This window comes from Hemiscyllium ocellatum, chromosome 2, assembly GCF_020745735.1.
Source record: "Hemiscyllium ocellatum isolate sHemOce1 chromosome 2, sHemOce1.pat.X.cur, whole genome shotgun sequence".
Taxonomy (NCBI): Eukaryota; Metazoa; Chordata; class Chondrichthyes; order Orectolobiformes; family Hemiscylliidae; genus Hemiscyllium; species Hemiscyllium ocellatum.
Window position 1 is genome coordinate 63,879,793 of NC_083402.1, and position 12,102 is coordinate 63,891,894.

At 44.8% G+C, this 12,102-nt stretch overlaps 1 protein-coding gene across 2 annotated transcripts in view; it reads right to left on the reverse strand.

Moving 5' to 3' along the window:
• efna5b (ephrin-A5b) overlaps positions 1–5,445 on the reverse strand; it is a 213,984-nt gene extending 208,539 nt beyond the window's left edge. For both annotated transcript variants that reach the window (XM_060837217.1, XM_060837208.1), the window contains exon 1: positions 4,722–5,445. In XM_060837217.1, the coding sequence (XP_060693200.1) occupies positions 4,722–4,840 (119 nt within the window). In that variant the 5' untranslated portion in view covers positions 4,841–5,445. The remainder of the gene's footprint in view (positions 1–4,721) is intronic.
• Positions 5,446–12,102: the final 6,657 nt, after the last annotated feature.

Consider the following 12,102-nt stretch of genomic DNA (forward strand, 5'->3'; position numbering starts at 1 on the left):
GGGCCAAAGGGCCTGCTTCCACACTGTAGGGAATCTAATCTACAGGGCAACATGTGAACATATCTTAATTCTATTTACTTTGTACTGGTGTCACTCAAAGAAATTATACCCAAAATTTGGACTTAACCATTAATAGGGAGCAGCACAACTATTAATGAACAGAAATTAGAGAAGTTAGTCAATTTCCTTATATCAAATAAGTGAAACAATAGTTTATGTTTTCCAAGTTCCTGAGGTACAAGTATGAGCTTTAGTAAGGTCTCTATCCTGTGTGCATGACTAAAGCTATGTGTTCATATGCTTCCATCAATGAATCACTCCATTTCCCTTTCTTCTCTCCTAATTTTCTCTTTCATCCCCCACACAGTGAACACAGGACTCCTGAAGGACTAATTGCATATATTCACCAACTCAGCACAGCATGATGTGGAGGTGCCTGTGTTGGACTGGAGTGGACAAAGGTAGAAATTACACAAGATTAGGTTATAGTCCAACAGGTTTATTTGAAATCACAAGCTTTCGGAGCAAAGCCCCTTCATCAGGTGAAGTGACCTGACGACACCAGAAAACTTTAAATTTTGAGTAGGCACAACTAATTACTTTGCTTTACTTACAAGCTCATTTCCCTGAATGTTTGATACTAGGGCAACTTTCATCACCTGATGAAGGAGCTACGCCCAAAAGCTTGTGAATTCAAATAAACCTGTTGGACTATAATCTGGCGTCGTACGATTTTTGACTCAGCAAGGCATGGTATTGTTAGATTACTAGACTCATAGCAACAGATAGGCGATAAAACTCATCTTTTGTTGCACCTCACCAACAAGAGACATAGCGTCTGGGTGGGATGGAACACAGGTATTTGCAGCTTTGAATGGGAAGAATTTATCCTTTTTTTAGAAAAAGTGAGTGGGGTAATTAACCTCTAATAAGTAGCCTGTTAGTATGTTTCCTCATGAGGCAGCAGTCTGTGAAACCCTTGCTGGATCCTGGTTTCTCTCAAGCTCACACAAAGGGACCACATTGAAAAGCTGGGTTTCCTGCTGAAGCAGTCACTGGATGCAGTGATGCTATTAACTTTCACTAAGCACTATATAATGAACTGCAAAACCCCTTTCTGTTGAATTTTACAACCAAAACCCGGACACATTTATGAGCAGCAGCAGTTTCCCTCACCCCCTGTGAGTGCAGAGAGTATGTAAATAGTAAACTCGAACTTTCTCTTGCAAATAAAATTCTGGCAACCACTGAGTCTTAATAAGTAATATTAACCCTTCAGGCACAGAGTGATTTAAACCTAGAGAGCTGTATTGTGTGCTCTTTCCTTGCTCAGTGTTTTTATTTTCAACTTTCTTTTTAAAACCTTTTGATACAGAAATATAAAATTGAAACAGAGGCAACAAGTAGCAAAATAGATCTGTTTTCAATAATGAATGTTGAGGAATTACTGCATTCAAAAACTTATATATTCAATCATAAAGAACTTGAGAGTTCCAATTTTAAAGTGCTATTATTTAATTCAACCTGTCATACTATACTATGAAATTTTATAAATTTTTTCTTTTTATTTTCAGGTTTCAAAACTGCTTAAAACTAAAACACTACAGTTATTATCCATACAACCTGATCATGTTTCTCTAATAAAAGCTGCCTAATTTTTATTTAAGAAAGGTTACATTGTCGTTTATCCACAACTTTTGCTCAGCTGGAAATAGATTTACGGCCATTTGGAGGTCAGTGGAAATGGCTGATAATGACTGACTGTGCACTAACCAATGCCATTGGGGTATGTTAGAGTCTATGAAGGAAAGTATCAGAAAGCCCTAAAATGCAGCAATGTTTACTCTGCCAAAAAGATGACATTTGGATTTGCAACATGCAATTTTACTAATCCTGAACTCTGCTACCATTCTGCACCCTTTAACAAGGAATATTATCCTGAGCCAGTTTTCTGAAGGCAAAGGTTATCTACAGTCATAACCCGACAGTCCAGAGAACTGGAGTCCCACTTTTCCATTGCTCACAACTGGCAAGACTAAAACAATGGATTTTTAAATCAGCACTGTAGAATATTACATTCAATTTATTTCTATATAAACAGCCTTCAAAACAGAATGCCATATTGTTAATTTGTTCAATTACTTGAAATGCCGAAAGATAATTCTAACTCATAAAAGACGATATCGTATTGTGTGAGTGCAGGCATAATTTTCTTCGATAAAAATAATTACTGAATCCTGCGATATACAGAATCTAGTAATCATAACAAAATTTAGCTTTTTTGGTTCTAAATTCATCAAATTTAGACACGTGAAAGAGATTCTGGTTTTTCAATCATTTCAACCCGGGTGAGGAAATTCTCCCAATAGTTTAAAATCCACTTTGTAAATTAGAAACAGGTTTTTCCCTGACAGTGTAATAAATTCATAAAAAAACATGCCCTGTGACCCAAATTCGTTTGTTCATCACAGCTTAAAGTGGGACATCACCTCTGTACAAGAAAAAAAACGATATACTTAAAACAAGGGATAATATTACTCAGGAAAGAATATACAAAGTGGGATAATTATTGGAATACAGAGACAGACACTTGTGCAAATTTATAAATAATAGTACCAAAAAAAGGGAGAAAATGCAATGGAGAATACAGAAGCAAAAAGACTAAAAATATTGAGAAGCATACATATAAATGTAATCAAAGAGAAAGACAGAGTGAGGTCAAAGTGAGATGTAGCCACAAAGAAAGGAAAAAGTTACTAAACTAATTCGAGGAAACAGGAATTAAGAATGAAAGTAGAGAAATAAAGTGATACACACAGAATACAGAAACATATAAATGTGGGAACAACACATGCAAAATCATTCAGGAGAGGGCTCACATACACAATTGGAGCAACAGACAGAGAAGGAGCAACATAATGGGACAAGAAACAGAGGCCAAAAGAAGAATACTAACCCAAACCACTCACTGTAGGTTTAAACTGTAATGTACAACTTAGAATGAATCAATAAAGCAACCTTTTTTTAAATTGTACTCGCTCTGAATCCTTTAAGTGTTTTCAAATAAAATGAATGAACTTAGGGATGATCATTCAACCTAGATTTAAATGAAATGCAGTGTCTCATTTGTTTGTAGCAAGTAGTTCTTGTTTCTTGTGAAAAGTCTTTATGCATCCTATTGTAAAACTGAGCGTCAAAACATTTTCAGTTTTGAAAGCTCAGTAACAAACTCACAATATTGAATTAGAGAAATATTTGGCTATTTTAATCAAAGTTGGCCATGTGTCATATAAATCTCTGATAAAGAAACAATGGGTGACAGAACTTAACGGTGGATAATAAATTTATGGCGACAATTGGTAACCAGGTTGCTAACTCTGTTTGCGGCACAGCACCAGACTTCAAAAATGTGGTAATTCCTAATGATCTATAATTAAAGTCTCCCTCACAGAAAGAGGTTACTTTTTTTGTTTTTAATCCTCGAATTGCTTAGTAATTATCTAACACATCGACTTGCACTTCTAGTTCACGTTTATAATTAAAACTTTCAGCCTCAATAATAAGAGATTAGTGAACGGGTGCAGCTGCTATTCCAAATCCAGATGTTGTTCCTCAAACGAAAGAAATGGTTTATAATTTCGGTGTCAGAAAGAGGAAAACAGAGAGGCAGCGCATTTAAGGCAAAGGAAATTTGAAGAAATGGAAATGGTCAACTTTGCAAATAACTGTAACTGTACTGATCAGAGTGAAACTTGGAATAAAACAAGGCGAGGCTTTTTCCAAGCGTCCTGACCTGATGTTGCTTGGATGTGTGCCGACTCCGGTCACAGACTCAGGACTGAAGCAGACTCCCAAGTTTACCCAAACTTTTAACTCTTCTACCCCGCTCCTAGGAACCAGCTCGCACACCCCCGGGATTTACATACAGTCTGATTATTTCATTAAATATTGCACGTTGTTCGTTTCTAAACTCCCAAATGTAATCATCGCCCGGTTATTTTTTTTAAAAAGGAATATTTTACACGCTTCTGGAGAACGGACAGTCAGGCGAGAAGCCACATTGTTATCCGATCTTACAACAGTAAATCCAACTTGGCTGCGTAAATGCACGGGAGCCATGTGGAGGAGTCTGCTGCCTCGCTAAGTTTGATGGGGCTCCTCCTGAATTTCAGCTGCGGCCCCCGGCGCCACAGGAAGGCGGCTTTCAATTCGGCGGCACACCGGCTTATCATGGGCCCGCTTTAAAACTCAGGGGCTGCAGCTTTCAGCGCACACAGACCCGGGGGGGGATGTGGCAGAGAGATGCGGCCACCTCAAACAACCGGACCATGTGCTACCTGTGTGTCTGTAACTTGGGCAGTGAGCTGCATTTCAATACATTCCCAATACCAAGCCAGTATATGTTCAAGTGTCACCAGTTCACCTGAAATTACCCTCTCGCCCGCTTCATGCATTACCCAAGTCGGTCTTGCCTGCTTTAAATTATTTCTCTCCCCCCCACCCAACCCCTTTCCATTCTTCATTTATTTCTTGTATTGGTGAAGTCGTAATGTCAGGATGATCTAAACCCAAGATAATTCTCATTTTATTTTAACTTAAAAAGCGAGAGCAGTAAAAGGTGGAATCCTGTCTCGCCCCCTCAGCCGGGACCAGGAAAGCGGGTTCACTCACTTTCCCCCCACCCCCGGCCTCCCCCCGCCGCCGCTCCAGGCGCGCCTCACCTCGGGTTGCTGCTGTTCCAATAGACGGCGTATCGGTCGGCAACCACTTTGCTCGGCTCCTGCGACCAAACACACACCCAGAGGACGACCAGGACGACAACCGTCTCCACGTTGATCATCGCTGCAGACAGGGAGGGAGCAACTCGGCTGCCTCGTTCTTTCTCCAAAGTTTGCAGCTTCAGATGACCCGTCTTCTCATTCACTGTCCTCCGGGGCAAGAGCGGGGGGGGGGGGGTGAGGGTGGGTGGGGAGGTGTGGGGGGGGGAGAGAGAGAAGTGACAAAGTCCCGGAATCGGAGAGGCAAAGTCCAAGATCGAACAAGAAGTGTGGAGAGAAATGCCGCCAGTTGGTGTTGTTCACACACACACACACACACTGCGGAGTCTTGGCTGGGAATTACAGAGGCATCTGAGAGCTAAACGTGATCGGCGAACTCAAAAGTCAATCCCCGAGCCCGCAGCGGAGAGTGCGATCGGCGCAAAGTTCTGGGCTGGTTCTTTACAACGAGGTTTAAGTCCGCAATCTGTGTGCAACTGGCAGCAGAAACGAGGGGCCCAGGTGCGTTGTTGCTGCTGCGGGTAATGTGTGCGAGAGAGATCAATATGTTTAAATTATATATATGTATCTATATATTCAGTTACTGACGGGGGGAGAGCAAGGGCAGCTGGAGATTCCTGAGGCGGCAGCCAGTCAGTCATAGCATCCTTTTCTCTTGCTCTCTCCGGCCAGCCCCCTCTGACAAAATAAAATCCCCCTCCCCCCCCCCTCTCCGCCCCCCCTCGTGAAGACAGACTTTGAAAGATGTGGTTAGAGGAGCTGGAACACAAAGTAGACGCTGCAATCTGCACTCAGTCACTCACAGACACACAGTCAGTCAGTCCCGGTTAGAGCTCTGCAAACACGGTCCGGGAAACAGCAGCCGAATGCAAAACAAGTCTCTCCAGGTTTGGGGAGGGGGTGCTGCTGCTGCTGCTGTTGTTGTTGTTTAGGGTGGGCTATGTGTGCGTCCCTCCCTCCCCTCTCCTCTCGGGATGAGAAAAGCGAGCAGCCGGGATCCGAAAGAGAAATCCGGGTCGGGTGACTGACTGAGCGAGTGGTGCCGATGGGCGGGGGAAGCCGACAGAACAGCAGCGCCGCCGTTTCATTGACAGTCTGGCGGCTCGGTGATGTTTTGGAGGCGGATCTGCCAGCCTTTGTTGGGGAGGGTGGGGGTTGTTTGGAAATTCACCCCCTCCACATGTTGAAGGGGTGGGGCATGTGGAAGCCGTCCCCTCGCAAAGGCTGATAGGCTGCTCTCGCCCTGCCCTCTGGCTCCCTCCCACCAATCGCCGTATGTACTCCCAGCCTTGCCCAGGAGCAGAGGCGCCTGCAACATCCCTTCTCCGTGTCTTAACACGCTTCACAGCTTCGGCTTAACTTTCAACAGAATCTCTCAGCAAGTCGAGTCATTGTGTCGAAAATAATTGCAGACCTCCCCTCACCCTCTGGTTCTCCCAGAACTGACAATGTCATTAAATGATAGATTAATGTTTTCAGATGAACCCATCTGCTAATAAATAAACTAGGGAAGAAAATAATGCTGCCTGAACTGCTGTGCTCTTCCAGCACCACTAATCCCAGAATCTGGTTTCCAGTATCTGCAATCATTGTTTTTAACCAAGAAAATAATACCCCCCGATTCAGTCGTGGCTTTATTGTCAGGTTAAGTCAACGGGCGTGAGTAATGTGTAAAAATAAATGGTCAGTCCTTCCCCTGCTGGAAGAAAGACCTGGTGTCACTGCCCCAGGCTATTGGTTACAAATGCAGCGGCTCCGAGGCACTATTTGCATAACTATAAAAAGATTTTCACCCAAAACATTCATCAGGTCACACTCAGCTTTCTGCCCACCCCATCTGCAGTTTATCGAATTGCTCCAAAGATGCCTCGTACCCGTGTTTCTCAGGCTGTGTCTGCTTTTCCTACTTTCCACTTTATTCCGGGCTGTTTGGCGAAATCACCCAGTCCCCAGGATTTAGTTCACTGATCGGAAACTCTTGTTACACAGCTCCAATACTCCTCCTGGTGGCGCGACCACTTACTACAGGCACACAAGCACCACATGAATATTTTGTTACTCAGCTTAGCGTTTTCGATCAAAAATTGTGCATTTCTAATATGTAGTATGTTTTCTTCAAATGTTATAGATAGGTCCATAGAAAATATACTGCACAGAAAAGAGCTCATTCAACCCATTGTGTCTGCTACGGCTGAATAAACCAGCTCTCCATTCTAATCCCACTTTCCAACACTTAGTTTGTAGGTTCGCAAGTCACAATACTATAGGCGCAGATGCGAGGTGATTTTAAGTGAGTTGAGGGTTTTCACCTCAATCACCAAACTGAGCAGTAAATTCCACATTCGAAAAGTGTAGTGCTGGAAAAGCACAGCAGGTCAGGCAGCATCCGAGGAGCAGTAGAGTCAACGTATCCAGCATAGGCTCCTCGGATGCTGCCTGACCTGCCGTGCTTTTCTCTGATCTCCGGCATCTGCAGTCCTCACTTTCTCCTAGTAAATTCCAGACACCTAGCACCCTTTGGATGAAAACATTTTTCCTTTTGTCCCCTGTAATCCTTCTACCAATGACCCCCAGTCTGTGTGATCGCTGCTGATTGACCTTTTCATTCCGCGAAACAGGTCTCTTCAAAATCCACTGAAAGCAAACCCTCAGTATTTTGTACAGTTCGAGTAGATCACACTTCAGCCTCCTCTGTTCTAAGGAATACAATCCATGAACATATATAGTGGGTCAAATGGCATAGTCCTGCTGCTATTTTCTATGTTTCTATTTTTGAATTCTATCCTGTACTTTCCATTGGATAAGCAAGATCAACTGTGCCATGCATTAAAAGTTCTTATTGATAATGTAGGTGAAACAATGAGACAGAGAACCTTATGTTTGCAAAGCCTTTGATTTAATAAGCAAGTCAGCAGACATTTTGTTGCTAAGTTTGAATTGACAAATGAGGCAGAGCTGGTTACATTGTGGTAGATCTGGACTTTATTCAGCAGAGATCTGTTTCGCATCTCCTTGTTTTTATTTCCATTGAAGTCAATAGGTGGTGGGAGACTTTTAGCTGCAGAGAGTTTTGGAACCAAGTTTTAGTTGTTTTCACTTTATATTTATTTCATTTAATGGGGTTAGAAAAGGACACGAGCAAGAAAGAAAGAGCTCATGGGGACCTAAATGCTAACATTAAGCTATTTGGTGAAAAGTTCTATTTCAGTGCTCTAAATTATATGGACCTGAGGTTTTAGAGAGCTGACTTTGGCTGTAGCTCAATCATTTGACATTCTTAACTGTAGGAGTTCTGGAAATGATGGGCATCTTGCTAGGATGCTGCAACATGATCTCCCAACCTCTATACTCAATGCACTGACCAATAAGGTGGGCGGCATGGTGGCACAGTGGTTAGCACTGCTGCCTCACAGCGCCTGAGACCCGGGTTCAATTCCCGACTCAGGTGACTGTGTGGAGTTTGCACGTTCTCCCCGTGTCTGCGTGGGTTTCCTCCGGGTGCTCCGGTTTCCTCCCACAGTCCAAAGATGTGCGGTTCAGATGAATTGGCCATGCTAAATTGTCTGTAGTGTTAGGTAAGGGGTAAATGTAGGGGTATGGGTGGGTTGCACTTCGGCGGGTCGGTGTGGACTTGTTGGGCCGAAGGGCCTGTTTCCACACTGTAAGTAATCTAATCTATACCAAAAGCCTCCTTCACTATCCTACCTACCTGTGACTCCACTTTCAAGGAAATATGAACCTGCACTCCAAGGTTTGTTCAACAACCCTCTCCAGGACCTTACCATTAAGTGTATAAGGTAAAAACAATGACTGCAGATGCTGGAAACCAGATTCTGAATTGGTGGTGCTGGAAGAGAACAGCAGTTCAGGCAGCATCCGAGGAGCAGTAAAATCGACGTTTCGGCCACAAGCCCTTCATCAGGAATACAGGCAGAGAGCCTGAAGGGTGGAGAGATAAGTGAGAGGAGGGTGGGGGTGGGGAGAAAGTAGCGTAGAGTACACTAGGTGAGTGGGAGAGGGGATGAAGATGATAGGTCATGGGGGGAAGGGTGAGTGGGTAGGTGGAAAAGAAGATAGGCAGGTAAGACAACTCATTGGGAAAAGTGCTGAGCTGGAAGTTTGGAACTGGGGTGAGGTGGGGGAAGGGGAAATGAGGAAACTGTTGAAGTCCACATTGATGTCCTGGGGTTGAAGTGTTCTGAGGCGGAAGGTGAGGCTTTCTTCCGCCTCGATCTGTCTACCTCCTTCCCCCACTCCAATCTCTCATCCTCACAACACACAGCCCTCCAATCCCTCTGTTCCAATCCTGACCTCACCATCAAGCCAGCAGATAAAGGGGGCGCAGTGGTAGTCTGGCGCACTGACCTCTACACTGCTGAAGCCAAACTCCAACTCGAGGACACTCTTCCTACCGCTCCCTCAACCATGGCCCCACCCCCCATCACCAAACCATCATCTCGCAGACCATACAGAACCTCATAAGCTCAGGAGATCTCCCACCCACAGCTTCCAACCTCATAGTCCGGGAACCCCGCACTGCCCAGTTTTACCTCCTTCCCAAGATCCACAAGCCTGACCACCCTGGCTAACCCATTGTCTCAGCATGCTCCTGCACCACTGAACTCATTTCTACCTACCTCGACACTGTCCTATCCCCCCTAGTCCAGGAACTCCCCACATATGTTCGAGACACCACCCACGCCCTCCACCTCCTCCAAGACTTCCATTTCCTCGGCCTCCAATGCCTCATCTTCACCATGGATATCCAGTCCCTCTACACTTTCATCCGCCATGACCAGGGCCTCCAAGCCCTCCGTTTTTTCCTCTCCAGATGTCCCCAATAGTACCCTTCCGCCAACACTCTCATTCGTTTAGCCGATCTGGTCCTCACCCTTAACAATTTCTCCTTCGAATCCTTCCACTTCGTCCAGACCAAAGGGGTAGCCATGGGCGCCCGTATGGGCCCTAACTATGCCTGTCTTTTTGTTGGCTATATAGAAGAGTCGATCTTCTGTAATTACACCGGCACCACTCCCCATCTCTTCCTCCGCTGCATTGATGACTGCATTGGTGCCACCTCGTGCTCCCGCGAGGAGGTTAAGCAATTCATCAACTTCACCAACACATTCCACCCTGACCTTAAATTTACCTGGACCATCTCTAACACCTCCCTCCCCTTTCTGGACCTCTCCATCTCCATTAATGACAACCGACATGATATCGACATTTTTTACAAACCCACCAACTCCCACAGTTACCTGGATTACACCTCTTCCCACCCTACCTCATGCAAAAATGCCATCCCGCATTCCCAATTCCTCCGCCTCCGTCGTATCTGCTCCCAGGAGGACCAGTTCCACCACAGAACACACCAGATAGCCTCCTTCTTTTGAGATCGCAATTTCCCTTCCCACGTGGTTAAAGATGCCCTCCAACGCATCTTGTCCACATCCTGCACCTCTGTCCTCAGACCCCACCCCTCCAACTGTAACAAGGACAGAACGCCCCTGGTACTCACCTTCCACCCTACCAACCTTTGCATAAATCAAATCATCCGCCAACATTTCTGCCACCTTCAAACAGACCCCACCACTAGGGACATATTTCCCTCCCCACCCCTTTCCGCCTTCCGCAAAGACCGTTCCCTCCGTGACTACCTGGTCAGGGCCACGCGCCCCTTCAACCCACCCTCCCATCCTGGCACCTTCCCCTGCTCCCACACCTCCTCCCTCACCTCCATCCAAGGCCCTAAAGGAGCACATCCACCAATATCATTTATTGTATCCGTTGCTCCCTATGCGGTCTCCTCTACATTGGGGAGACTGGACGCCTCATCGCAGAGCACTTTAGGGAACATCTCCGTGATACCTGCACCAATCAACCACACTGTCTTATGGCCCAACATTTGAACTCTCCCTCCCACTCTGCCGAGGACATGGAGTTCCTGGGCCTCCTTCACCTCTGCTCCCTCACCACCCGACGCATGGAGGAAGAACGCCTCATCTTCTGCCTCAGAAAACTTCAACCCCAGGGCATCAATGTGGACTTCAACAGTTTCCTCATTTCCCCTTTCCCCACCTCACCCCAGTTCCAAATGTTGCTTCGGCCACTTTTGGAGTATTGCGTGCAGTTCTGGACTCACTGCTTTAGGAAGAGTGTTATGAAACTTGAAAGGGTTAAGAAAAGATTTGCAAGGATGTTGCCAGGGTTGGAGGGTTTGAGCTATACAGAGAGGCTGAATAGGCTGGGCCTGTTTTCTTTGGGCACTGGAGGCTGAAGGGTGATCTTATGGAGGTTTATAAAATCTTGAGGGTCGTGGATAGGGTGAATTGTCGAGGTCTTTTCCCCAGAGTGGGAGAGTCCTAGAAAACCAGACGGCATAGGTTTAAAGTAAGAGGGGAAAAATTTGTAAGGGAGCTAAGGAGTAACTTTTTCACACAGAGGGTGATGCATGTATGGAATGAGCTGCCAGAGGAAGTGTTGGAGGCTGGTACAATTACAAAATTTAAAAGGCATTTGGATGAGTATATGAATAGGAATGGTGAAGAGGGATATGGGCCTCTATATGATTGTATAAAAACTGACTGTTAAGATAACTGTGCTGCTCAGCATTTATACTTTGGTCTGAATTTAGGGTGTAAAACTTAATATTAATAACAGTCAGTTTGCAGACCATGCAACTATCAGGTAGTTGACAGAAAAGGATTCTGACCAGAAGAGAAATATCAAATTTGCCCTCATCATTGGTACAATATTTTGTTGACTGTTTAAACATTGATTTTCACTGTCACCTTCAAGACGCAACCAAATTTTACAACAAGAAGGTGTTCCACACACTGGATTTCTGAGTGGACTGTTTGCGAATCATTATTAATTGGGTGTTTAATGGTACACACTTGGTGGTGGTTAACTGGGGATTCATCTATGTTCTGAAAATGTGTTGCTGGAAAAGCGCAGCAGGTCAGGCAGCATCCAAGGAACAGGAGTTTTGACGTTTCGGGCATAAGCCCTTCTTCAGGAAAACCCTTCCTCACTTTCTCCTCAAAGATTCATCTATGTTCATATATATTGAAGTATTTGCTGCTGTGCTTGAAGGCTTCCATGACAAGTGAACCTTACAACGGAAAGCATGCATCATCAACCCGTCAAGTGACATTTTAATTAAGATTATCAACTTTCCTTTGAGATTTTGTCCTTTGCTGCAATACCAATTGAAGGGGCTTCTACCTATATAGTTTGTTCAAATTTGGTTTCATTTGGGCTTTCTCATGGCATTCTCAAATACAAAGTAAAGGAAACCTTTCGCTGACCACAGATTCCCACC